General features: G+C 41.9%; 1 protein-coding gene and 1 long non-coding RNA gene across 2 annotated transcripts in view; one reads left to right on the forward strand and one right to left on the reverse strand.

Annotated features, from left to right (window-relative positions):
• The window catches only part of LOC148162703 (uncharacterized), a 22,316-nt gene extending 11,994 nt beyond the window's left edge, over nucleotides 1–10,322 (reverse strand). The window contains exon 1 of the long non-coding RNA XR_015766647.1: nucleotides 10,062–10,322. This is a non-coding gene — a long non-coding RNA (uncharacterized LOC148162703). The remainder of the gene's footprint in view (nucleotides 1–10,061) is intronic.
• Nucleotides 10,323–10,330: 8 nt separating this feature from the next.
• On the forward strand, nucleotides 10,331–26,996 carry LOC114211415 (caspase-12-like). Its single transcript, XM_088017829.1, is given in 11 exon segments — nucleotides 10,331–10,572; nucleotides 11,528–11,776; nucleotides 13,098–13,160; nucleotides 14,867–15,115; nucleotides 20,480–20,520; nucleotides 20,522–20,653; nucleotides 21,721–21,955; nucleotides 22,578–22,724; nucleotides 25,711–25,820; nucleotides 26,154–26,273; nucleotides 26,827–26,996. Coding segments are annotated over 10 exon segments (1,332 nt in total). The 5' UTR covers nucleotides 10,331–10,565; the 3' UTR covers nucleotides 26,253–26,273; nucleotides 26,827–26,996.
• Nucleotides 26,997–27,243: the final 247 nt, after the last annotated feature.

Raw genomic sequence — 27,243 nt, forward strand, 5'->3', positions numbered from 1 at the left:
TCGGGGCAGAGATATTTACAATTGTTAGATATTCTTGTTGGATAGACCCTTTACGTAGGATATAGTGTCCTTCCTCATCTCTTATTACAGTCTTTGTTTTAAAATCTAGTTTGTCTGATATAAGGATTGCCACCCCAGCTTTCTTTTGGTGTCCATTAGGATGGTAAATGGTTTTCCACCCCCCTCACTTTCAATCTGGGGGTGTCTTTGGGTCTAAAATGAGTCTGTTGCAGACAGCATATTGATGGGTCTTGTTTTTTAATCCAATCTGATAGCCTGTGTCTTTTGATTGGGGCATTGAGCCCATTTACATTCAGGCTAACTATTGAAAGGTATGAATTTAGTGCCATTGTATTGCCTGTAAGGTATCTGTTAACTGTATGTTGTCTGTGTTCCTTTCTGATCTTTGCTGCTTTTAGGCTCTCTCTTTGCTTAGAGGACCCCTTTCAATATTTCTTGGAGGGCTGGTTTCATGTTTGCAAATTCCTTTAGTTTTTGTTTGTCCTGGAAGCTTTTTATCTCTCCTTCTATTTTCAATGACAGCCTAGCTGGATATAGTATTCTTGGCTGCATATTTTTCTCGTTTAGTGCTCTGAAGATATCTTGCCAGTACTTTCTGGCCTGCCGGGTCTCTGTGGATAGGTCTGTTGCCAATCTAATGTTTCTACTATTGTAGGTTACATATCTCTTCTCCCGAGCTGCTTTCAGGATTTTCTCTTTGTCTCTGAGACTCGTAAGTTTTACTATTAGATGTCGGGTTGTTGACCTGTTATTATTGATTTTGAGAGGGGTTCTCTGTGCCTCCTGGATTTTGATGCCTGTTTCCTTCCTCACATTAGGGAAGTTCTCTGCTATTATTTGCTCCAATATACCTTCTGCCCCCCCCTTCTTCTGGGATCCCAATTATTCTAATGTTGTTTCGTCTTATCGTATCACTTATCTCTCGAATTCTGCCCTCGTGATCCTGTAGTTGTTTCTCTCTCTTTTTCTCAGCCTCTTTATTTTCCATCATTTCATCTTCTATATCACTGATTCTCTCTTCTGCCTCATTTATTCTAGCATTTAGTGCCCCCATTTTTGATTGCACTTCATCAATAGCCTTTTTGATTTCGATTTGGTTAGATTTTAGTTCTTTTATTTTTCCAGAAAGGGTTTCTCTAATAACTTCCACACTTTTTTCAAGCCCAGCTAGTATCTTTAAAGTCATGATTCTGAACTCTAGGTCCGACATCGTACTAATGTCCGTATTGAGTAGGTCCCTGGCTGATGGTACTACCTCTTGTTCTTTTTGCTGAGGTGATTTTTTTCATCTTGTCATTTTGTCCAGAGGAGAAGAGATGAATGAGAGAACACAATGCTAACAGGTTTACAAAGTCCCCAGCAAATATACTGTATACAAATCAGAAAAGACCTGAAACCAGGGGAAAAGAAAGGGAAAGAAAGAAAAAAGAAAGAGAAAAAAAAAGATAACAACAAAAACAGAACAATACAAAAAAAGCAGAATATGATCAAATATGATCAGGCTAGTGCATAGATCAGTGCCACACAGTAGATTTTGGGCGTATTTTGGTCTGTTAGAAAAAAGTGCCTCCTAAAATTTTAAAGGAAGAAAGACATACATGTACAAAATAAGGGTTGATACAACGAAGGGATGGAAGATGACTGTAAAGATGAAAATTATAAAAGATTTTATAAAAGGACTTGATAAGAAGTTGTTTGAAAAAAGAAAGAAGATTTAAGAAAAAAAAAGGAAAAAGGGAGAGAATGTGATCAGGGAGGAGACTAAAACAGAGCCATACACTAGTGATTTAGGGTATAGTTTGATCTGTTAGAAGAAACTGTATCTCAAAATTTTAAAGAGAGAACAACTTATATATATATGACAAGGATAAGGGTAACTACTATGAAGGGATAAAATATGACTCTAAAAATGAAAAATAAAAAATGTTTTTTTTTTAAAAAATTAATAAGACGTTGGTTGAAAAAGGGAAAAAGAAAAATAAAAAAAAAACAGTTAACAAAAATTAACTTTGATGAACTAATGAATCATGGTAAAAAAAAGCCATGAATTCTATGTGCAGCATTCCCCTAGCGCTGGAGTTCTCCCGTTCTCCTTGATCGGTAAACTTGGTCTTGGCTTCCTGGCTGTTCGTGCTGATCTTCTGGGGGAGGGGCCTTTTGCTGTGGTTTCCAAACGTCTTTGCCGGAGGCGGAATTGCCCCGCCCTTGTCGGTCCGGGCTAAGCAAGCTGCTCGGGTTTGATCTCAGGAGCTTTTGTTCCCTGCAAGCTCTCGGTATAGCCTTGGAGGACCAGGGCAGAAATGGTGGCCTCCCAATCTCCACCCGAAGGAGCTGAGAACTCGGGGCCCCGCTCCTCAGTGCACCCCCAGAGAAAAGCAGTCACTCCCGTGTCCCCGGTCTCCGGCCGCACTCCGTGCTCACCCGGCCTGTGACCGAGCGTTTCTATCTCTGGCACCCGACCCCATGTGGTGTCTCCAAACCCAGCAGATCCCTGCGGTGCGCTCCCACGCCGCTCCTCCCGGGGGAGGAAGGGGAGTCTCCCCGGATCTGCCGCTTGTTGGGTCCCTGCTGGAGGAGCAGTGGCCCGACTGGGCCGCGGATCACAGTTTATGGCCACCCCGAGCTGAGAGCCCACGCCTCGGCTCCGTCTCTGCAGCCGGCTTCCCCGCTCCGATCCCTGGGAGCTCTGGCGCACTCAGGCACCCCCGGTCTTTCTGTGACCCCGAGGGTCCTGAGACCACACTGTCCCGCGAGGGTTCCACCCCCCGCTTAGCCACTGCAGCGACGTCCCTCCGCGGAGCCGACTTCTAAAAGTTCCAATTTTGTGCTCCGCGGCTCTAGCACTTGCCAGAAGCAGTGGAGGCCCCTCCCCCGCCGTCTATCCTCCTGAATATGGCCTTGGATTCACTTCTCCGCATGTCCTACCTTCCAGTAAGTGGTCGCTTCTCTGTTCAGAGAGTTGTTGCTACTCTCCTCTTCGATCTCCTGTTGAGTTCGTAGGTGTTCAGAATGGTTTGATCCCTATTCAGCTGAATTCCTGAGACCAGACGAAATCTAGGTCTCCTACTCCTCCGCCATCTTGCTCCGCCCCCTATTCCCTGTTTTTTTAAGAATTCAGATCAATATACAAAATTTAACAGCATTCTTGTATTTAAAAGATGATAGGAAGTGTTTGCTTTTTAAAGCCTCTTCTTGCAATAGCAATGAACATCATAAGATATTTGAAGGTAATTGTAAACAAATATTTGCAAGGTATGTATGGAAAAATATTTTTAAAAAAATCACTGAGTGACATGAAAAAACGATTTAACTACTGTGAGGGATATCACCATTATTTATTAGAAGACAAAAGTAAAGGTTTCAATATCCTACCCAGATTACTCTATAAACCCAACAGAATAACAAAGAAAACCTAATGGAATTTTCTTGAACTTGATAGTTTGTTTATACACCTTGTTTAGAAAGTAAAATAGTAAGAAGAGCTAAGAGAACAATTTTGTGTTAAAGGGATGGAGATTGCCTAAAAACAAATCAAGACATGATATAAAGCTCTGTCAAGGGAAAGAAAAGCAAAATGAACTATTGGGACTCCATCAAGATAAAAAGCTTCTGCACAGTGAAGGAAATCAACAAAACTAAAAGGCAGCCTATGGAATGGGAGATGATATTTGCAAATGACATATCTGATAAAGGGACAGTATCCAAAATCTATAAAGAATTTACCAAACTCAACACCCAAAAAACAAATAATCCAATCAAGAAATGGGCAGAAGACTTGAATAGACACTTCTCCAAAGAAGACATACAGATGCCCAACAGACACATAAAAATACGCTCAACATCACTAAGCATCAGGGAAATACAAATCAAAATCATGACGAGATACCCCCTCACACCAGTCAGAATGGCTAAAATTGACAACACAGGAAACAACAGATGTTGGTGAGGATGCAGAGAAAGGGGAACTCTCTTACACTGTTGGTGGGAATGCAAACTGGTGCAGCCACTCTGGAAAACACTACAGAGGTTCCTCAAAAAGTTAAAAATTGACCTACTAGGTATTTACCCAAAAGATACAAAAATACTTATTTGAAGGGGCATATGTACCCTGGTGTTTATAGCAGCATTATCAACAATAGCTAACTTATGGAAAGAGCCCAAATGTCCATTGACTGATGAATGGATAAAGAAGATGTGGTATATATACATACAATGGAATATCACTCAGCCATCAGAAAGAATGAAATCTTGCCATTTGCAATGATATGGATGGAGCTAGGGAGTATAATGCTAAGTGAAATAAGTCAGAGAAAGACAAATACCATATGATCTCACTCATATGCGGAATTTAAGAAACAAAACAGAGGAACACAGGGAGGGAAAGACAAAGAGAGCGGGAAGCAGACCATAAGAGAATCTTAACTATAGAGAACAAATTGAGGGTTGATGGAGGGAGGTGGGTGAGGAATGGGCTAAATGCGTGATGGGTATTAAATAGGGCACTTGTTGTGATGAACATTGGGTGTTATTTGTAAGCGATGAATCACTAAATTCTACTCCTGAAACCAGTATTATACTATATGTTAACTAAGTAGAATTTAAATAAAAATTTGACGCAAAAAGCTCTATCAGTTGGCGTATGGATAGACAGAGACACAGAAAAGAATACAAAGGATAAAAATGAACAGTATAGACTATGTCATGTTGCAGAGGTAAAATAAAAAATGATTCAAGAAATTAGTTTGCTGAAAAATACACAATCTCACACATATACTTGTTCTATCTCAAGTCTACACAAGAGTATATGCCAAATGGAATAAGACCTCAATGTGAAAACTGAAACTTTTAAGTTATGAAGAGGAGAAAAATAGAGGACAATGTCTTTATGAGATTTGAGTATTAGGAAATTTCCAAGATTCAGAAAGTACACTGCATAAAGAAAAAGACAAAGTTAATACAATAAAATTTAAGAACACTATACACAATGCTAAACCTTCACAGAAGTGATGGTATCACAGGTGGATGCATGTGTCCAAACTCATCAATATGTATACATTAAACAAGTGTAATGTTTGCATATAAATTATATGTCAACAAAGCTTAAAAAATGAAAATAAAAGTGAATTCAAAGATGATAAAAGAAAAAGACGGCTCAGAAACCAGGGGGAGGACTTTTTATTTATTTATTTTTTAAGATTTTATTTATTTATGTTAGAGAGAGAGAGACCATGAGCAGAAGGGCAGAGGCAGTGGGAGAGAGAATCTCAAGCAGACTCTGCCCTGAGTGTGGGGTCTGATGCGGGGCTTGATCTCATGAACCTGAGATCATGACCTGAACTGAAACCAAGAGTCAGACACTTAACCAACTGCACCACCCAGGCGCCCCAGGGGAAGGACTTTTTCAAATGCACAAAATCAATAAAAGATTCATTTATTCTGTAAACCTGCAAATAGTGAATAATGACTGTACATAAGGCATTGGGCATCAAGCAGAAAACACAGTTCCTGTCCTCATGGAGCTTGTAATTTAGTGGGGAAGAGAGTGATACAGAAACTATATGTATATTTATATTATATATAGAGATGAATTTACCGGTAGAAAAGACCTGACGAAAGAGAGGGAGCCGGCCATGAGACATGTGAAGGAAGAGCATTCCAGACAGAGGGAAAAGCAGGGAGAAATGGCCTGAGACAGGACTGTGCCTGGTGTGCTTGAGGAGGAGCAAGGCGGTTCATGTGGCTGGAATCCATGGGCAGAGAGCGCAGTGGCGGAAGGAAAGGACATGAGATCAAAGAATCGCCCAAGGCCCAGAGCACACAGGGTGCTATGACTATAAAAGACCTTTCACTTTTTGCTGTAAGATAGAAAACTACCTGAAAATTTTGAGCAGATGAATGAATTAAGTTATTAGAGTTACATTTTATCAAGGTCACTCTGGCTACGGGGTTGAGATGACAATAAGAAGGATGGGGCCCAGGAAGACCCAGAAAGAGGACTCAGAAAGCTACTGCAGAAATTCAGAGTTGACGGTAGTCTGGGTCTGGAAGAAGGACGGAAGAGGAGAGAGCACTCTTCATGAATGGAAGGTAAAGCCAACAGAATGGTCTCTCAACAGTGAGAGAGAGGACGTAAGAATTAAGTGTTCTAGGGCGCCTGGGGGGCTCAGTTGGTTAAGCAACTGCCTTCGGCTCAGGTCATGATCCCGGAGTCCCGGGATTGAGTCCCGCTTCGGGCTCCCGGCTCAGTGGGGAGCCTGCTTCTCCCTCTGACCTTCTCCCCTCTCATGCTGTTTCTCTCTCTCTCTCTGTCAAATAAATAAATAAAATCTTAAAAAAAAAAAAGAATTAAGTGTTCTACTTTGAAAAACTGGAAGAATAACATGGAAAACCCTCTCACAGGTGGTAGGTTTAGGGGGACTAAGATGTCGACCAGGTTCTCAAATCGATGCCCATATGATACTGGCTATATGATTGTGACATTCAGGGGGTGGGTATTGGTGGGAGGGTGAACTCGTGTGCTGTATATCTGTATCAACAGGATTGAAAACCAAGATACTAGATTGGGCTGCTAAATAAGTGAGGATACATAGAACAGAGGCCTTGAGATATGAATTACTAGCAAAGTTCACTAAGAAAGCAGCCAGTGAAGTAACGGGAGAACCAAGACACAGTTGTGACTTGGAAGGCAAATGAATGAAGGGTTTCTGGAAGAGGTGCAAATATCACTATGAAATACTTCTCAAAACAGTGATTGAGGATTAAACATTTAATTTGGCACTGTGGAAGATACTGGTTACATTAACAAGCATTTTTCTTTGGTACAAGAATAGACAAAAGACTGATTGGAACTGATTTGAGAGAGAATAAAGGGAGTTTGGGGAGGTTTTGAGGAGTTGTGGGGAACAGGGTGTGTGTGTGTGTATTTAATGGGTTCATTATAATGTGTTTTATGGTTATAGCAGTGACATCATTCAGTGGGAAAATGATGTAGGACAGCATTGGGACTATAATTGAATGATGTCCTTAGGTCGGAGAGTGTGAAGGAGTCAAGTGGGAAGGGATACCTTAGCCTAGAATTATAGGAGAGGAGAGCAAGCATGTGTGACCAGATAATAGCAAGGTGGTAGATCTTGAGGCTAGAAATAGTCTTCTCTGAATGGACAATTCCTGGAGGGATCAGCCCCCAAAATATGGAAATATAGTCCCAACCCAGTGCTTGGCCAGAGATAATACACATAGCCAACAATAATATAAATGCTTTTCATTGTTTCTTAACATTTAGAGTTATTGTATGAACAAAGCACAGAACACTTGGTTGGGGATGCAGAAGTCAATGAAAATCTTAGGACGTTAGACAATGTAAAATAAAAAATACAGGTGAAAAATAATAGTGTAATTGTAGATAAAGGAAATTGTATGGGTGCAACTATTATCAACTTCTATACAGAGAATTACATAGGGATAATTAAGCTACTGAGCAACATTTACAAGAAGAAATGAGGGTTAAATTATTCATCCATTTATTTATTTAATTTCAAGTTTTTATTTGAATTCTAGTTAGTTAACATATATGGTAAAATTGGTTTCAGGTGTAGAATTTAATGATTCATCCCTTACCCACAACACCCAGGGCTCATCACAACCAGTGCCTTTCTTAATACCCATCACCCATCTGGCCCATCCCCTCCCCCACCTCCCTCCATCAACCCTCAGTTTGCTCTCTATAGTTAAGCATCTCTTATGGTTTGCTTCCCTCTCTGTTTTTTTCCCCTTCCCCTGTGTTCATCTGTTTGTTTCTTAAATTCCACATATGACTGAAGTCATATAGTATTTGTCTTTCTCTGACTGACATTTCATTTAGCATAATAAACTCTGGTTCCGTCGTGTTATTGCAAATGATAATATTTCATTACTTTTTGTGGCTGAATGACATTCCATTGTACATATACATACCACATCTTCTTTATCCATTCATCAGTCAATGGACATTTGGGCTCTTTCCACAGTTTGGCTATTGTTGATAATGCTGCTATAAACATCGGGGTGCATGTACCCCTTCAAATCTCTATTTTTGTATCCTTTGGGTAAATACTTAGTAGTGCAGCTGCTGGGTTGTAGGGTAGTTCTATTTTTTTTTTTTTTTTTTTTTTTTTGTGTGAGAGAGAGCATGCAGTGAGGGGTGGTGAGGGGCAGAGGGAGAGAGAAAGAATCCTAAGCAGGCTCCACACCCAGGGCAGAACCTGACTTGGGGCTTGATCTCACGACCCTGAGATCATGACCTGAGCCAAAATCAAGAGTCAGACTCTTAACTGACTGAACCACCTAGGTGCCCTCTATTTTTAACTTTTTGAGAACCCTCCATACTGCTCAGCAGAGTGGCTGCACCACTTTACATTCCCATCAAAAGTGTAAGTGTGTTCCCCTTTCTCAGTAACCTCATCACCATCTGTTGTTTCCTGTGTTGTTAATTTTAGCCATTCTGACAGGTGTGAGATAGTATCTCATCTGGTTTTGATTTGTATTTTCCTGATGATAAGTGATGTTGAGCATCTTTTCATGTCTGTTAGCCATCTGCAGCTTCTTTGGAAAAGTGTCTATTCATGTCTTCTGCCCATTTCTTCACTGGGTTATTTGTTTTTTGGGTGTTAAGTTTGAAATGTTCCTTACAGATTTTAGATACTAGCCCTTTATCAGGTGTGTCATTGCAAATATCTTCACCCATTCCACAGGCTGTTTTAGTTTTGTTGTTTCCTTCACAGTGCAGAAGCTTTTTATCTTGATGAAGTCCCAATAGTTCATTTTTGCCTTTGATTCCCTTGCCTTTGGAGATGTGTCTAGTAAGAAGTTGCTACAGCCAATGTCATAGAGGTTGCTGCCTGCCTTCTCCTCCAGGATTTTGATGGTTTCTTATCTCACAGGAAATAAATTTTAAATTTATTTTTGTGTATGGTGTAAGAAAGTGGTCCAGTTTCATTCTTTTGCTCGTTCCTGTCCAGTTTTCCCACCACCATTTGTTGAAGAGACTGTCTTCTATCCATGGATATTCTTTCCTGCTTTGTCAAAGATTAGTTGACCATACAGTTCCCTGTGTATACAGAAATACAAAGTCCATTTCTGGGCTTTGTATTCTATTCCATTGATCTATGTGTCTGTTTTTCTGCCAGTACCATACTGTCTTGATGACTACAGATTTGTAATATAGCTTGAGGCCTGGAATTGTGATGCCTCCAGCTTTGCCTTTCCTTTTCAAAACTGCTTTGGCTATTCAGGATTTTTTGTGATTCCATACAAATTATGGGACTGTTTGTTCTAGTTCTGTGAAAAATGCTGGTGTTATTTTGATAGGGATTGCATTAAATGTGTATATTGCTTTGGGGAGGATAGACAGTAAGTATGTGTTTCTCTATTGGTGAGAAACTGCCCTAAAACACAGTGACTTAAAACGATGAGCCTTTACTATTGTTCACAAGGTGATCAGTCAGCCCTGTGGTTCTTCTTGTCTCTGGGGTTATCCATGTGTCTGAGATCACCTGCACACAGGGTAGGCATCTCCATGTGATTTCTCTGATTCTCTAGCAATCTAGCCCAGGCTTGTTCACATGGACTGTCAGGTGTCCAAGATTGAGAAATGAACCACATGTCTCCTGACCTGGCAAAGAGCTGCACAGGGTCCATTTACTGTATCACAATGGCAAAACCAAGTCAGAGGTGAGTTTATAGTCAGACCAAAGGATACAAAGAGACTCCTGTCGGGGGCCATCAATAACATCAGTACTACACTGAGTGCTTTTTAAAAGCACAGGACAAAAATTCTCACTGATGTAAGCTAAGCATATAATTGTGGTTAGTTTGTGGTATGAGATTAAAGAAGGCAGATGATCTTACTCCATTACATAAAAATTAAATTATTTAATGTTGATAGCACATCTATTGTTTAAAAAACTCATCTTGAGTAAAAGAGTCAATAAACCAAAATACGCACATTTTCCCAGGACTGACAAGTACGCAGATCAGGAAAGAGAAGAAAAGAGATCACTTACCTAGGTTTTTAAAAACAGTGGCAGGAGTAGCACTGTTTGTTGGGCTCCAGTCAGTTTCCTGCTCCCCTTTAAGCCTTGCAAACTCACACCTCACTTTGGGGGCTGAGTGGGCATCCGTGGTGAGACCTCTCTGCCATTTAGTGGCTAAGGGGTGGCACAGAGACGAATGAGGGTCAGTTTGACTTCTTAACTGTGTCAAAATAGACTGCAAAACAGAACATAGAAACTGTGTGTGAGAGTAAAGAGAAAAGACAGGTTTGCTTCCTGTTTTCCAAAGGAAGTAAGAGTGGGGCATTGGTGGTTCAGTGGTAGAATTCTCGCCTGCCAAAGGAAGTAAGATACATACCAGAAGAAGAGTCAAATTCTATCTCTGCATGGACAAGAGAATTTGAAAGGCTGTAGTTTCCCATTTTAGGCAACACCAGCACACCAGTCCACTGAGAGGAAAGGGAGAAGGCTGCTTTCATTTTCACTACATTTCCTGCCCAGAGAGCCAGAGCAGCAATGGCTGGTGAGTGCCTCCGGTTTTCTGTGGTTTAGGCCCATGTTCTGGGGGAGTTACAGCTCAGGAGGAAGGAGTGCGGGGCAGGAGGTAGAGCCCTGAAAGGGGCTCTCATGAGACAGAACTGTTTTACTCTGGGAATGTGAGGGATGGGAGCTTGGGGCACAGGAAGCAAGTGTGGAGCAGACAAAGTATTTTGGCTGAGAAGCTAAGGCTTTTTGGAGGAAAAAAAAAAAAAAGAAGTGTAAACTATCTGGACCTACATTCTCAGAACTTTCCTGTGATTTTAGTCTTTTCTTTGAGCTCATACTGAGTGTTCTAACCATTTCTTAAGTGTTCTCTTCAGGGTGAGGGCTATCCAGTTGAAGAGAGTGTATTTCATTTCCTCCATATTTCTGCTCTCTGTGTGACCTTTCGTTTCCAGCAGTGAGCAAGCCAGCCACAATGTGTGCTCTCAATCTCAGAATACAGACCCACCCTGCCAGCCCTAGCCGGGGAAACAAACAAGCATTCTTCCATAGGTGGTAATACTTTCATGCTTTACTTCTATACATATTAACTACAGTGTGTTTTTAAAAGAGTTATTGATAAAAGTGACAGGAAGCAAAGGGATCACAGATGATACCAAGCTGAAATGAGGCAGCCATCACTAAGCTACTTAATGAAGTTGCTTCCTTCCCCAAGGCTCATTTTCTCCACCAGTAAAAAAGCATAGGATTGGGGAAGATTGGTGGTACTTTGCGTGTGGTCCTCAGAACAGTAGTTTTGATATCACCTGAGATTGGTAGAACTAAAGACTCATGCACTCCACTCTGACCTATTAAATCAGATTTCTGGGAATGGGGTTCAGGAAGCTCTGCTTACCAAGCTCTCAGATACTCTCCCTTGTTAAATTTGAGAACCATGGGCCTAGAATCAGAGATCTAAAGTCCTGTCAATTCCTAAAATCCTATTGTTCTCACAGAGAAGAGATCGCCACAAGATCCAGTCAATGAGATAAAGATGATTGCCAGCACCATGTTTGGTGGCTTCTTGGAGGACTTGAAAGAAAAGAAGGTGTTAGATAAGCAAGAGTTACAGACAATAGGGAAAAAAGTGAATGGCATCGTGAATAAGACCGAAAACCTGTTTGGCGATTTCACCGAGAAAACTCAAATGGTAGGAAAAGTATTTATGGACCATTTCATCAATTCCAGGAGACTGCTGAGTTTAAGTGAGTATCTTGGGCCAAAGGACTACTAACTTATTCTTTACCTGCTCTCTTATGCAATCTCTGTCTTCTTATTTCTATTTGCAAGGGGAGAACAAACTATCCACATCTTTAGTACTTTCTTTGCCTGATGAACTTATATAAGATGGCAAAAGGACCCGGGCCCCCCTAGTCCATGTGGCAGCATCCAAAATCACTTTATACTCCTACATGTCTTGCTTTTCCCTCGGCAACTGTCACCTTCCATCATCCCTTAACATTTCTTATTTGCTGTATTATATCTCCCTCTGCTAAAATGTAAACTCCATGATGCATGGAGCTATGTCTGTTTTGTTTATGAGGAGAGCCCCAAGTATGGAAATGGCACCTGACACGTAATAGGTGCTCAGTAAATACTTGTGAATTGCATAAATGGTGCTGGAGCTCTAGTAAATTCAGGGACCATCTTTAGCTGATCTGTGCTACTCTGGCCATACGCTGTGGACTCCAGAGTTATTCCCACATGTAAAATGTTCAATAGAAAACAAAACAAAACAAAACAATCCACTGTCCCCTGCTTAGCTGTGGCTTGGCTCAAGGGATAAATCTCTGAGAACCCACGATGTCTTTGTTAAAGGAATACCTAGGGAATCTGAGGGACATTAGTGGAACATAAGTGTGTCTTTCTCTCTGAAGCATGGGTTGGCACACTCTCTCTTTGAAGGGTCAAGAGAGTCAATGTTTTAAGTTTTTTGGACCAAACTTTCTGTCACAGTGACTCAAATGTGATGCTGTGGCATAAAAGTAGCAATAGATAATAAGTATAGAATGACTGTGGATGTGTCCCAATAAAGCTTTATGGACCAAAAACCTGGTGTTGAACTGACCTTGGCCTATAGGCCAGAGTCTCCTGACCCCTACTCTAGAGTACAATATATACATGAGTGTATTCCCAATATTTGGAACATCCTTCTGGGATGATTTTGTGGCTGCTGAAAGACTACCAAACATTATAGAGCTGTGTACATTCTTTCCTCAGAATGGAAAATGCTATTGCAGAAGAGCCTTGATTAAAGAATTTGATTATTCCTTGAATTATATAAGCAGGAACATAAGGAGCTCTTCATTGTTTCATGGAAACTCTGCCTCCTCCTTCACACGGCACAAAGTCACAGTCCTGTAAGACAAATCTGAAGCTTAGAAAATGAGCCAAATGTCCATGCTTCATAGGGTAACCCCATGCCAAACATCATCACTTTCTTGTGAGTGCAAGGGAAAGAGTTTCAACTGTGTAGGTTCTAGAAACCTAGTCCTGCTAACAAATCTTCTTTTCCTATTCTTTCAGAATCTCATGCTGAAAATGAAGATGATGAATCTGAGAGCAGCGAGTCATCTTCTTCTCTGACAGGTAAGTGTGTTGAAATCTCACATCACAAATGAACACTCTCAAATGAACCACTAGGGCTGTCAGAAGGCACTGTAGTTAAGACCTAGGAAACTGTGGTTTTAGTCAGTTTCCATCTCTGGAAATAATTTCAGCGTAGAACATTGATCCTTAACTTTTTGTTCATTCCACCTCAGAATCTGAAATAATCCTGAAGGAAGTGGAGAAGAAAATGCTGAGTCATCCCAGGCACTGGCTCTCCCTCTAGCAGGTGCCACCAAACCCAGTGGCTCATGCAAACCCTCAGACCTCACTCAGGGTAAGGCCCTAAGTGATAGGGGCCCTCAGTTACAGAGGAGAGACCAGAGATGGGTTCAGAAATTCCAGGTTATTTCTTCCTTCTGTGCCTACCCGTGTCAAAGGAAGGTCAGCATTTAACCCCCCACTCTTCCATCTTCTAAGAATCTGGAAGTGAAAGTGAAGGTCATGAAATTAGGGAGAGGGTTGGAGGCTGCACGCATGGCTTCTGCCTATGACAGGCAGTGTCATGGATGCTTGGTGACATTCTGTGAGCTAAGGCAGATGGAGAGTCCGTACACTGTAGTGGAAAGAGAACTGGAATGAAACGCAAGCAATCTCTACACTGAGCCCAATACTGCCACTGACTAACCATGTTCTCTGGTGTAAAAAAAAAGCACACAACAGGACTAGATACACATACTGTGTGATCACTAAAGAAACTGATGAGTTATTGAGACAATCGCAGTGTCTAGAAAGGGATTACTGATAGTTTTGTGTTGCGAGTACCATATTTTCAGATGTTCTGGACAAGTTTACAAAGGTGTAAGAACATTGTAATCTTTATTTGCTGTTATATCCATTCATCTATACATATATGTGTATGCATATATGAACTGAAAGCCTACTGTCTACTATTCTTATCACTGCTTATAGCAGTAAGCAAGATAAATCAAGGTCCTGCATTCATGGGGTTGACAGTGTAGTGAAGGTACATAGATAGTAAACATGAAAAAAAAATAGTACAAGTCAGGAAATGGACAAGAGAAAAGAGGCGAGGCATGTGGGCCAGGGTGAACAATTATAGAATTCATCTGAGGTGATGTTTCAGTGCATACTTGAACTACAGAGAGGGGTTTGTGCCACAAACTAAAGCAAAAGCATGCCATGGAAGGGAGGCAAGCCCAAGGGTGCTGAGCAGAAATGGACGTGTCATGTCAAAAAGCCAATCTGATGGGAGAGTAGCAAATTAGGGTACGTGGTAGGAAGAGCTGTTATGGAGTCAGGCTGAAGCTACCATACTACTTTGGGCCTTTTTGAAAGTGAGAAAGAATTGGATTTTATTTGCAATAGAAAGACTTTAGACGTATTTAAATGGAGGAGTGATAAAGAACCATAGCATCAGAAAGTCCAAAGGTATTTAAATATTTCAGTTAAGAGATAATAGCTTTTAGGCTGGGGTTGTACCAATGGAGAGGATGACAAGTGGTAACATCTGGACCTCTTTTGGAGGCAGAGTCAACAAAAGCATAATTAGAAATAAAAATAATGCACTCTACTCTGATCTATTAAATCAGATTTCTGGGAATGGGGTTCAGGAAGCTCTGCTTACCAAGCTCTCAGATACTCTCCCTTGTTAAATTTGAGAACCATGGGCCTAGAATCAGAGATCTAAAGTCCTGTCAATTCCTAAAATCCTATTGTTCTCACAGAGAAGAGATCGCCACAAGATCCAGTCAATGAGATAAAGATGATTGCCAGCACCATGTTTGGTGGCTTCTTGGAGGACTTGAAAGAAAAGAAGGTGTTAGATAAGCAAGAGTTACAGACAATAGGGAAAAAAGTGAATGGCATCGTGAATAAGACCGAAAACCTGTTTGGCGATTTCACCGAGAAAACTCAAATGGTAGGAAAAGTATTTATGGACCATTTCATCAATTCCAGGAGACTGCTGAGTTTAAGTGAGTATCTTGGGCCAAAGGACTACTAACTTATTCTTTACCTGCTCTCTTATGCAATCTCTGTCTTCTTATTTCTATTTGCAAGGGGAGAACAAACTATCCACATCTTTAGTACTTTCTTTGCCTGATGAACTTATATAAGATGGCAAAAGGACCCGGGCCCCCCTAGTCCATGTGGCAGCATCCAAAATCACTTTATACTCCTACATGTCTTGCTTTTCCCTCGGCAACTGTCACCTTCCATCATCCCTTAACATTTCTTATTTGCTGTATTATATCTCCCTCTGCTAAAATGTAAACTCCATGATGCATGGAGCTATGTCTGTTTTGTTTATGAGGAGAGCCCCAAGTATGGAAATGGCACCTGACACGTAATAGGTGCTCAGTAAATACTTGTGAATTGCATAAATGGTGCTGGAGCTCTAGTAAATTCAGGGACCATCTTTAGCTGATCTGTGCTACTCTGGCCATACGCTGTGGACTCCAGAGTTATTCCCACATGTAAAATGTTCAATAGAAAACAAAACAAAACAAAACAATCCACTGTCCCCTGCTTAGCTGTGGCTTGGCTCAAGGGATAAATCTCTGAGAACCCACGATGTCTTTGTTAAAGGAGTACCTAGGGAATCTGAGGGACATTAGTGGAACATAAGTGTGTCTTTCTCTCTGAAGCATGGGTTGGCACACTCTCTCTTTGAAGGGTCAAGAGAGTCAATGTTTTAAGTTTTTTGGACCAAACTTTCTGTCACAGTGACTCAAATGTGATGCTGTGGCATAAAAGTAGCAATAGATAATAAGTATAAAATGACTGTGGATGTGTCCCAATAAAGCTTTATGGACCAAAAACCTGGTGTTGAACTGACCTTGGCCTATAGGCCAGAGTCTCCTGACCCCTACTCTAGAGTACAATATATACATGAGTGTATTCCCAATATTTGGAACATCCTTCTGGGATGATTTTGTGGCTGCTGAAAGACTACCAAACATTATAGAGCTGTGTACATTCTTTCCTCAGAATGGAAAATGCTATTGCAGAAAAGCCTTGATTAAAGAATTTGATTATTCCTTGAATTATATAAGCAGGAACATAAGGAGCTCTTCATTGTTTCATGGAAACTCTGCCTCCTCCTTCACACGGCACAAAGTCACAGTCCTGTAAGACAAATCTGAAGCTTAGAAAATGAGCCAAATGTCCATGCTTCATAGGGTAACCCCATGCCAAACATCATCACTTTCTTGTGAGTGCAAGGGAAAGAGTTTCAACTGTGTAGGTTCTAGAAACCTAGTCCTGCTAACAAATCTTCTTTTCCTATTCTTTCAGAATCTCATGCTGAAAATGAAGATGATGAATCTGAGAGCAGCGAGTCATCTTCTTCTCTGACAGGTAAGTGTGTTGAAATCTCACATCACAAATGAACACTCTCAAATGAACCACTAGGGCTGTCAGAAGGCACTGTAGTTAAGACCTAGGAAACTGTGGTTTTAGTCAGTTTCCATCTCTGGAAATAATTTCAGCGTAGAACATTGATCCTTAACTTTTTGTTCATTCCACCTCAGAATCTGAAATAATCCTGAAGGAAGTGGAGAAGAAAATGCTGAGTCATCCCAGGCACTGGCTCTCCCTCTAGCAGGTGCCACCAAACCCAGTGGCTCATGCAAACCCTCAGACCTCACTCAGGGTAAGGCCCTAAGTGATAGGGGCCCTCAGTTACAGAGGAGAGACCAGAGATGGGTTCAGAAATTCCAGGTTATTTCTTCCTTCTGTGCCTACCCGTGTCAAAGGAAGGTCAGCATTTAACCCCCCACTCTTCCATCTTCTAAGAATCTGGAAGTGAAAGTGAAGGTCATGAAATTAGGGAGAGGGTTGGAGGCTGCACGCATGGCTTCTGCCTATGGCAGGCAGTGTCATGGATGCTTGGTGACATTCTGTGAGCTAAGGCAGATGGAGAGTCCGTACACTGTAGTGGAAAGAGAACTGGAATGAAACGCAAGCAATCTCTACACTGAGCCCAATACTGCCACTGACTAACCATGTTCTCTGGTGTAAATAACCCAACCTTTCTGGAACTTATAGTTTTCAATGATAGTAATAACAACTGTAAAAGATTCATAAAACATCAAACAGATAAGCAAGTAACAACTGCATAAACAGAGCAAGGATGTGTTTAAGAAAAGCACGTTCAGAAACACACAACAGGACTAGTTACACATACTGTGTGATCACTAAAGAAACTGATGAGTTATTAAACCACATCAAAGAATCTCTGTGTCTAGAAAGGGGTAGTGTTGTATTGTGTTGCGAGTACCATATTTTCAGATGTTCTGGACAAGTTTACAAAGGCATAAAAACTTCTTAATTTTTATTTGCTGTATATATATATACACACACACATATTAACTGAAAACTACTGTCTAGTCTTCTAATCACTGCTTATAGCAGTAAGCAAGATAAATCAAGGTCCTGCTTTCATGGAGTTGACAGTGTAGTGAAGATGCATGGACAGTAAACATGAAAAAAATAGTACAAGTCAGGAAATGGACAAGAGAAAAGAGGCGAGGCATGTGGGCCAGGGCGAACAATTATGAGAACTCATTTGGGGTGATATTTTGGTACATACTTGAACTATAGAGAGGGGTTTGTGCCACAATCTAAAGCAAAAGCATCCCATGGGAAGGAAGCAAGTCCAAGGGCCCTGAGCACATATGGACGTGTCATGTCAAAAAGCCAATCTGATGGGAGAGTAGCAAATTAGGGTACGTGGTAGGAAAAGCCGTTATGGACTTAGGCTGAAGCTACCATACTACTCTGGGCCTTTTGAAAGTGAGAAAGAAGGATTTTACTTGCAATAGAAAGGCTTTAGAAGTATTTAAATGGAGGAATGATAAAGAAGCATAGCATCAGAAAGGCCAAGGGTATTCAAATATTTCAGTTAAAAAATAATAGCTTTTAGGCTGGGGTTGTACTAACAGAGAGGATGAGAAGTGGTAACATCTGATCTCTTTTGGAGGTAGAGTCAACAAAAACCAAGGATGGATAGGCTTTGCACTAATGCAGGAAGAAAAGGAATCAGGATGAATCTTGGTTTTGGTTGTCAACTAGGTGAAGCTTATGACTAACTGAGGTGGAAGAAAACTTGTAGTTGAGGGAAAACTCAGGAGAAACAGATCTCTAGGCATGGACAAATATTAGGAGTCCTTCCCTGTACATGTTCACTTTGATGTGTGTAGTACAGCCCAGGGTAGATATTGAATACACAGGTGTATTCAACCCAGGTGTTCACAGAAGAACCAGGCCTAGGAATAGCTCTGGGGATTCAGGAGCATGTAGACAGTAGGTAGGATGATGTGCCTGAAGAGGCCACCTGGGCAGAGGTGACTCACAGAGGGTAACAGATGGTCTAATGTAGAAAGACCCAACTTTTAGACATGTGGCAGAAGAGCGAAAGCCAGCAGCTTGAGGAAGAACAGCCATAACACACAGCATCACAGAATCCTGGAGAACACTGTTCAAGGAAGGAAGAAGATGTGTTTCACCAGAGTAAATGCTGAAAAAGCAATAAATGGTCAGTGGGAACTTTGATCACAAGGATTTGAGGGTGAGAGTGACAGCTAGGGTGTGTTGCACACAAGAACAAAATGAGAGTTGAAAAAATGGAAACAGTGCAGCAGGACACAACCTTTAAGGAGTTGTGCTGAGACATGGACTCGGGACAACAGCTGGAGGGGAGGTGTTTGTGAGACAGAGGGGTGTGAAGGCACGTGATATGCCATGGGGCGAACACTGCAGGGGGAAGAGGGAGAGGGATGGGACGGGGCTGAATAAACGCCTGAGTCAAGATCTTGCGGGGGAGAGGAATTGGAATTCCGGGCACAAAGAGAGTCACTTAAGACAGGAGGAAGTATATTCCTTCCTTTTATTGGGGAGGACAGTAGATGGGGAGAGATGCAGGCAGATTAACAGATTGCTTGGTTCAAAAGATGAAATCATTCTTACACAAAGATACTGGAAGGAACAGAAGGCTGGTTTCCCTCTGGAAAAACAAAAGGCAGGAGAAAGTGGCAGATACCTGGTGGCTATTTTCAAGTATCTGAAGGTAATGATTCATTAACAAGCAGTTATAAACTTTTAATCTGTGCCAGACTATCATTCTAGATGCTGGAAATACAAAAATTAAACACACCTTCCCTGTCCTAATTAAGCTTACCATACAGTAAACACAATTAAGATAAAATATAATCATTGTTTTTCTGGGGCATTTACATAAAATAATCGAAACACAAGGTAAGATATTTTGAAGCCATAGAAATATTCATGAGCTTTCAGCGGGAAAGGAATTAGACATTTTTCTGGATGGTCCCAGTGCAGGAAATACATACCAATGCTTATAAGGTTCACGCTTTGGGATCCTCAGAACTGTTCAGAGTGCTTTAGAACACTGCAAGTTCCCCGTTAGTGGAGACATTTCACTAGTGGTAATAACAACACAGTAGGGATACTGTGAGTGGAGTTCAGATATCTGAATAATGACTTGACCAGGCCAGATGATCATGAGGCCTCCTTCCAGATCTTGGGTACTGTGCTTATGTGAGTCTAATGTGCTGGGTATGAAAGATTAGCCCATATCATGATCACTGACAGAAACAGAAACTGGCCGTGGGGTTAGCAAGAAGCAAAAAGAAAGAGGGACTACTCAAGATTTTTGTTTTTGTCATTTTTTATACAAAATGATTTTCTTGTTATATGAAGCTTTTTGAAGGGATGGCAGTAAGCGTTTCCAAAGAATGAGAGCCCAGTGAAAAGATCTCTGTGACTGCAAGGCAGGGGGTGCTACTCCCTAAAGAGTTATTTTTTTTCTTTCATAGTTATTCAGGAAATCCAGGCTTCCCAAGTGGACGTGCTGAAGCTTTGTCCCTGTAAGCATTCTCAAGGACTGAAGACTGTAAGACTACATGAGGTAACACCCTTTGGAGTAGGAACACACAAGACTGTCCACTCAAACTGCATACTGGTAACCCACTGGGAATTTTAGTTCTTGATACAGATGCCTTTGGATCAGCCCAAAAGGCATAGAATGTTATTTAATCATGTCACCTAATTAAGTGGCCCTTCCATCAGATTTCCTGTCTGTTTCAGCCCGTCCTCCGACATACTTGAAACTCCTCCCCACCACCGAACCAAAGCCAGGTTCCCGGAGTGCATGCTCAGCTACTGTACATGCTTTCAGTCTGGAGTCCTGGGTCTTTCTGCATGAGTGTACCTGTCTCCATCCCCAAGTCCTCCAGCCATCCAGTCTGTTTTGTGTGGACTTTGCAGGCAAAAGTGGGGAGGCCACATGTAACTCACCCTGTGTCTATTATTTGCAGATATATCCAGTGATGGAGAAGGAGGGCCGAACACGCCTGGCCCTCATCATTTGCAACAAAGAATTTGACTATCTTTCTGAGCGAGAAGGCTCTGAAAATGACATTTCAGGGATGCAAGGCCTGCTTGAAAACCTTGGATATTCGGTGGTTATAAAGGAAAATCTCACAGCTCTGGTAATGGCCCAGGATAGTGGGATAAGCTTCCTTCCTGGACTTCTTCCTTTGCAGCTAGAAGAACACAGTGCGTGTTACAGGAATTCTCTTTCTCCAGAATAGGCATCCCTGGGTTTCAGCCTCTTCCAATGCACATTTTTATAGCAAAGATCTATAGGGTAGTATTTCATTAAAAATATTGGATCTTTCTAATGCTCTCAGTTTGGGAGGCACCGATGACTTGATAGTCTATGGAAGACACAACTCTGAGGCCTTTATAATTTCAATATTATGTGTCTAAATGTAAAGCCAAGTATGCAGTCAAAAAAAAAAAAAAAGATTGTGAGCACACACATACACACAAAGTTGTGATCCTGTCTCTGCCAAAAAAATATCTTGGGTGACTTTGGACAAACCATTTGAAACCTCAGAAGAAATTTGTTAAGTGTCTCTACTTTATGTCAATAGGAAACAGTCCCTTACTCTCTGTCTCACTCTTTTTTAATAAAAACTTAGTCCCCTAAGTTTTTATTAAAAGTTTTAACTTAAAACTCCCCGCCCAACATGTAATACAGATGAAAAGAAAGCCTTCCGGTGGGAGACCTGCCACCTCACGTGCCCTTCCTTATACTCCACCTCCCAGCACCTCCCCCAGCCTAAGGTTCTACTGAAAACCACTGGGCTACACGCTGTACGAAAAACCCGCTAGGGGTGCCTGGTTTGAGCCTCCTAGTCTTGGTTTTGGCTCAGGTCATGATCTCAGCATCCTGAGATCGAGCCCTGTGTTGGGCTCTGTGCTCAGCATGGAGACTGCTTGAGATTCTCCCCCTCTCTCTGCCCCTCCCACAACTCTCTCTCTCTCTTCTTTCTCTCTCTCAAATAAATAAATAAATCTTAAAAGCAAAACAAAACCCTGCTAACCTTTACATTCTATATATCTAATTTTCTGGTTTTATGTCAGAACGAAATTTCTCTCACAATTCCATTCTGTCCAAACCGTCTGATTCCTTAAAGCTTGCTCCACCTACTATTTGAGTACAAACTGTAGATGGAGAGCTCCTAGGTAGTGACCCTGGAGATTCTTTCAGGAAATGAAAACGGAACTGAAGAACTTTGCCACCCGCCAAGAGCACCGATTCTCCGACAGCACGTTCCTGGTGTTCATGTCCCACGGCACCCTGGACGGGATCTGTGGCACGAAGCACAGAGATGAAGAGCCGGACATTCTTCCCGATGACACCATCTTCCAGATTTTCAACAACCGTAACTGCCAGAGTCTCAAAGACAAGCCCAAGGTCATCATCACGCAGGCCTGCCGAGGCAGTGAGTTGGGGTTACGGGACCCAGGGTGGGTCCAGGCATCTTTTTCTGTTCGCCTAGCAGCTAGCCTTCATTTTCCCAAGGATGGGTGACAGGGACAACATTTTAGAACTGCACTCAGGTCTGGGCCAGAAAGAAATTAGGTCTGGGGGCACCTGGGTGGCTCAGTCGTTAAGCGTCTACCTTCGGCTCAGGTCATGATCCCAGGGTCCTGGGATCGAGCCCTGCATCGTGCTCCCTGCTCAGCGGGGAGTCTGCTTTTCCCTCCCCCTCCCCTGCTCTTTCATGTGCTCACACGCCTGCTCGCTCTCTCTCTCTCTCAAATCAATGAATAAATAATCTTAAAAAAAAGAGAGAAATTAAGTCTGTATCATTTTTTAAGAAGTGTGAAGCATGCCAGAATAGTAACAAATGTCCCGATCCTTCGGGACAAGGTCATTCTAAACGTTAAGTGGGCTCTGTATGGTTCCCAGTCAGTGAGTTGGTTTTTCTAGTAGTAACATACTTGCATTTTTAATAAATTCCACATTGGAATGTACTGAAGTAAGGGTAGAATGGTAGAAGAGATTTTGTGTGTGTGTCTGTGTGTGTAACTTCTTTCATAAGACAAGGGTGTCTCTTCCAGGAGGTGACGGGACCGTCTGGGTGACTGATGTGGGAGAAGCGTTTGCGTGGACATATTACCAGCCCTTGCAGCGTTATATCGCCAGTGATGCCATAGAAAAGACCCACGTGGAGAAGGACTTCATCGCGTTCAAATCTTCGACTCCACGTAAGTGACTTTAGAGAGCAGTCTCTCAATCTCCTATCAGTTTCCAGATCACAGGCTTGGCTATGATCCTACCTGATCACTAATAGAAGAACATCTCTTCTCTAATGATAGACTTTATAGAGAAGAGGTTTAAAATATTGAGATTATTTTTATAACTAGAAAGCTGAAAGTCTTGATTTTGGAGGAAACTTTCAAGGTAAACTGGACTTTCGTGAGGATCCGAACTTAAAATAGTGTAACTATAAATAAATGAAGAGTTGTTTTTGTTTGTTTGCTTGTTTACTTAATATAGCAATGGCACAGAAGTGTATTTTAGTCCCATGGTTTGGTCCACCTGATCATCTACTAGCGGTTAAACAAGGCAATCAAGTAACACTGTAATTCTTGCTTCACACATTCTAGAACCTCTTGGCTGGTTATTTGAGTCTAGTCTTAAAAATTTAGTTAACATTCAAATACCTGACTTCAGTATAATGGAGACAACGACTGAAAATCCTTCTTTGGCAGGAAAGAAATAGTAAAAGATAGAAACAGAAGATACGCCAAATTGATCACGGTCAAACCTGTGGGAAATCTATTTAATCGTCATCTATGGTATTGTTTTATGAGTGATTTACAGAACCCAGGCAATTTCCAGAATCTGGTTTACATAAGTCACAGTTCTTTTTAAGAATTTTATTTGAGAGAGAGAGAGTGAGCACAAGCAGGGGGAGCAGTCTCCCCACGGAGCAGGGAGCCCAACGCGGGGCTCGATTCCAAGACCCTGGGTTCATGACCTGAGCCGAAGGCAGAGGCCCAACCAACTGAGCCACCCAGGCACCCCATACAAGTCACAGCTCTAAGTGCTCTGGTGTAGTGATTACAAACCTGGATGTGCACAGAATGTCATTACATGTAGAGTTCCAATTTGTAGGTCCAGGGGAGGGCCTGAGATTCTGCTGGCCCAGGAGGATGCTCTGAGTCTAGTCTGGGGAAACAGGAAATAGGCCATGTGGGAAACACCCATTCCATACCTGGAACAGCTCTACTTTGTCTTACATGTTGGAGTTTGAATAAAGTTTTATTGGAAAGAAGAGCTCTCTACTTTTAGCTACTAAAGGAAGTTAAAAAGGCATATCCAGCCTGATGTATGCTCTAAGAGACTGTTTAAGTTAAGGGCATGAAGTCTACTATGTGTAATTCCTCCATTCCTTTCTGTACATGTAACGATGAACGGAGACAACTGTTTCGGGGCACATGATGCACAGCTGAAGCAGACGTGCTTGCTGAGCCTTATGGAGTGACGAGCAGAGGGGCAGAGATGGACTGAGAGGAAAATACAGGCACCACCTCACACAAGTACATAATAACTGTTGACCCTGTTAGGTGCTTTCAGGAAAAACATGTTGAAAAATGAAGGAGTTAACTATGTCAATAGTAAGAGAAGGACATTCCAGATAGAAAAAGCAGTGTACACAGAGAACCTGGGAAAGAGAGGAGCTTGGAAAACAGGGCCAGTGCGTCTGGAGCATGGAGCCAGGGGCCAGTAGCAAGAGAGAGGATGGAGGGGTAGGCAGGGGCTGTATAATTTGAGACCTCATATGTTAGGGAAGGATTTGATCTTTTATGTTGACTTGCTTTATTACTAATATTACTTTACAGTAATAGTAATAGGAAATTTTGGTGAAAGGTACACCAGGCAATGATAAGACTGACATTTTTAGATGACCACTCTGGGGGTTCTCTGGGGAATGGGTTATGGTACAGCAAGAGGCGATATGGGGAGGAAGGTTAAAATGTGACTGCTGTATCATGGGCCACAGGTGATAATGCCAGTCTTGGGAAGACATAGCTGTTGAATCCAGAAATAATTAGTATGTGAAATTTGTATGACCTGGTGTTTAGCGGATATGGCAGGTGAATGAGAAGGGGTGACAGAGAGGACTCGAGGTCACCAGGGATGACTGTGGTGCCTTCATTAAAATGGGAATCCTGCAAGAAAGTGTGAGATGCCTTCAGCATACTTCAGGAGGAAAAGAAGAGAGTTACAAGGCTGTATATTTCAGAAAAGAGATCGGCATCAGGATTTGGGGACATGATTGCCTAGGGATTAGCTTTAATGTTCTAACAATGGACAAAATGATCCACAAACAGGGAGCAGATTGAGAAGACATCCCAAAGCAGAGGCTTGAACTGGGAGAGACGGAAGTCCCAGTCCACAGAGTGGACTCCGAGAGTATGGCTGGAGTATAGGAAAGCAAAGTAAGACGAGCATGTGTTGTCAGAGTTACCCAGAAAGAATCTGGGAGTTACGGCCAGTTTCTGATTTGAATGAGGGATCAGGTACAGGTGAGGCTCAGTAAGGGACCGTGAGGTTTAATGACTCGGAGGTCATGGCTGGTCGTGGGGGAGCTCTGCGTGAAGTTATAGGGGGAGGGAGACAGGAGCCCGGGGTGAGCGGGCTAGGAGCGTGTGAACATGGTGAGTGAGACAAGCCCGAGAAATGTAACTACGAAAAGGAAGAAGAAGCAGGGAGGCAGCTGCAGGTAAAGGGATGAACAGGGGACGATTGGCTTTTTGATCACACTGCAACAGTGAGGAGAAGCAGAGGCTCAAACAACGTTCGTGATAAAAAAGTACGGGTACAATATTACATTAGCAAACAGTGCGGATGAAGAGGTCCAGACTCAAGGAATGGCAAGATCTAGATTCTTTTTTTGATTATATAGTAAGTGCTGAAGGAATTCTGTTCTTTTCCACTTCCTGCAGCAGTCGGGGGATAACTTTGGCTCTGCCTAGGAACACACGCAGGGTGTTTTCGACTGAGGGCCCATGACGGTTTTCTCTTTGCCCGCTGTGGAAACCTGACACCCCAGCTTTATCCAGATTTGTCTCTCTCTCTCCAAAGCATCAAAATCAAACCGTGACCAAAAGCTATGGCTCCAAGAGTCCTCCACACTTATACGAAGGACACATCTCCCAGTATTTCAATGCCTTTTATTTGCAGATAATGTTTCTTGGAGATTGAACACAGAGGGCTCTGTCTTCATTTCCCAGCTTATCTACTACTTAGGAGAGTATTCTTGTTGTCACCATTTGGAGGAGATTTTCCGAAAGGTAGGGTTCTTCTTGTCTTTTCACTGTTATGCCCCAGAAAGCTGTGCAACCATTTTCAAGCCCTTTTTTTGGGAATCCTGAAAGATCTTAAGCCGTCATGACACCCCTTCCTGTACCCCAGGTTTGCTTAAAGAGGAGGATTTTTTTGAAGTACCGCATGGAACCAGAGTGAGTTTCTCTGACTCTGATAGCCTTATTTATTCAGAAAATGCTTTTGATGATACTATTTTGTTCATATATGCACTATAGCCAATAGAGATGCACTATACTCCTAAGAGAGAAGTCCAGATTTCCCTCTTAGGAAACCTCTGAAGATTTTCTTTACTACCTTAGGTTCAAAATGCATTTGAGAAGCCAAATACAATGATCCAGATGCCCACGATTGAGAGATTATCCATGACACGATATTTCTACCTCTTTCCTGGGAATTAAAATCCATATGAAGCATCTCAGGTAAATGTCTCCAAGAAACGGAATTGGGTGCTCCCTTCTCAGAGTCTGTACATATAACCTAGAGTGGAGAGTGGGAACGGAGAGCAACTGCCCACTAGTCAATCTCCTCTGCATTTTCTTAATGGTCCTCAGTAAAACCCTGCTTTCATTTGAAATTATCAGAAATTGTAAGTCTAATGGTAGCCAGCTAGAAAATTCTTCAGTCTTCATATCTTTCAATGACCTACCTAGTGAGTAGAGAATATTTTGTTCCGATGCATGCCGAAAACAATTGGCCTTGCATAGACAGCTGATATGTGGCTTCCTCCCCAAGAAGACAGCTGGGCCAAGTCTCATTCCTTCTCGGTATGTGATGAGGCCCACCTGGACCACAGGGTCAACTGATGGCTGTTGGGTCTGTGCTGAGACGGTCAGGCCCCCGTGCAGATCCTCCCCTTTGGGGATGATGGGCCCATAGCCCTTCTGTGAAGGCACACCTCACAGTAGAGATTAGTTCTGTTTATGTCTTACCTCCAATAACCCCTTTACTTATGTTTTCTTCTAATTTTTCCAGGAAAATTGAGCCATTCCATTCTCTGTGAATCTACTATTTTAAAAGGTTAACATTTGATTGTGAATGTTTTTCTACTGAACTTCCCACTTGCCCACCCTCAGCCAACGCCAAGCTAAAACCACGGTCATACTGTTGCTGAGTTAGTACTTAATAAATTTAAAAAAAAATAATGTTTGTTTTCTCATTTTATCGTAGAAGTAAATCATTTTCACTGCAAAACAAAGTTTAAGTATAGGAAAACATAAAAAAATAGTTAATGCATAAATAATATGATTACATTAATAGGCGTCCTGATATTAAGCAATGATTATATTGTTGGGATGAAATCTTTGTCTTAGAGGGTCATTCATTCTCCATTTGAGATAATGTTACTAATATTTGACTTGGAACTCCCACATTTATATTTATAGACAGGGT

This window comes from Eumetopias jubatus, unplaced genomic scaffold (assembly GCF_037043125.1).
Source record: "Eumetopias jubatus isolate StellerSeaLion01/CBP00866 unplaced genomic scaffold, mEumJub1_p1.0 scaffold_13, whole genome shotgun sequence".
Classification (NCBI taxonomy): domain Eukaryota; kingdom Metazoa; phylum Chordata; class Mammalia; order Carnivora; family Otariidae; genus Eumetopias; species Eumetopias jubatus.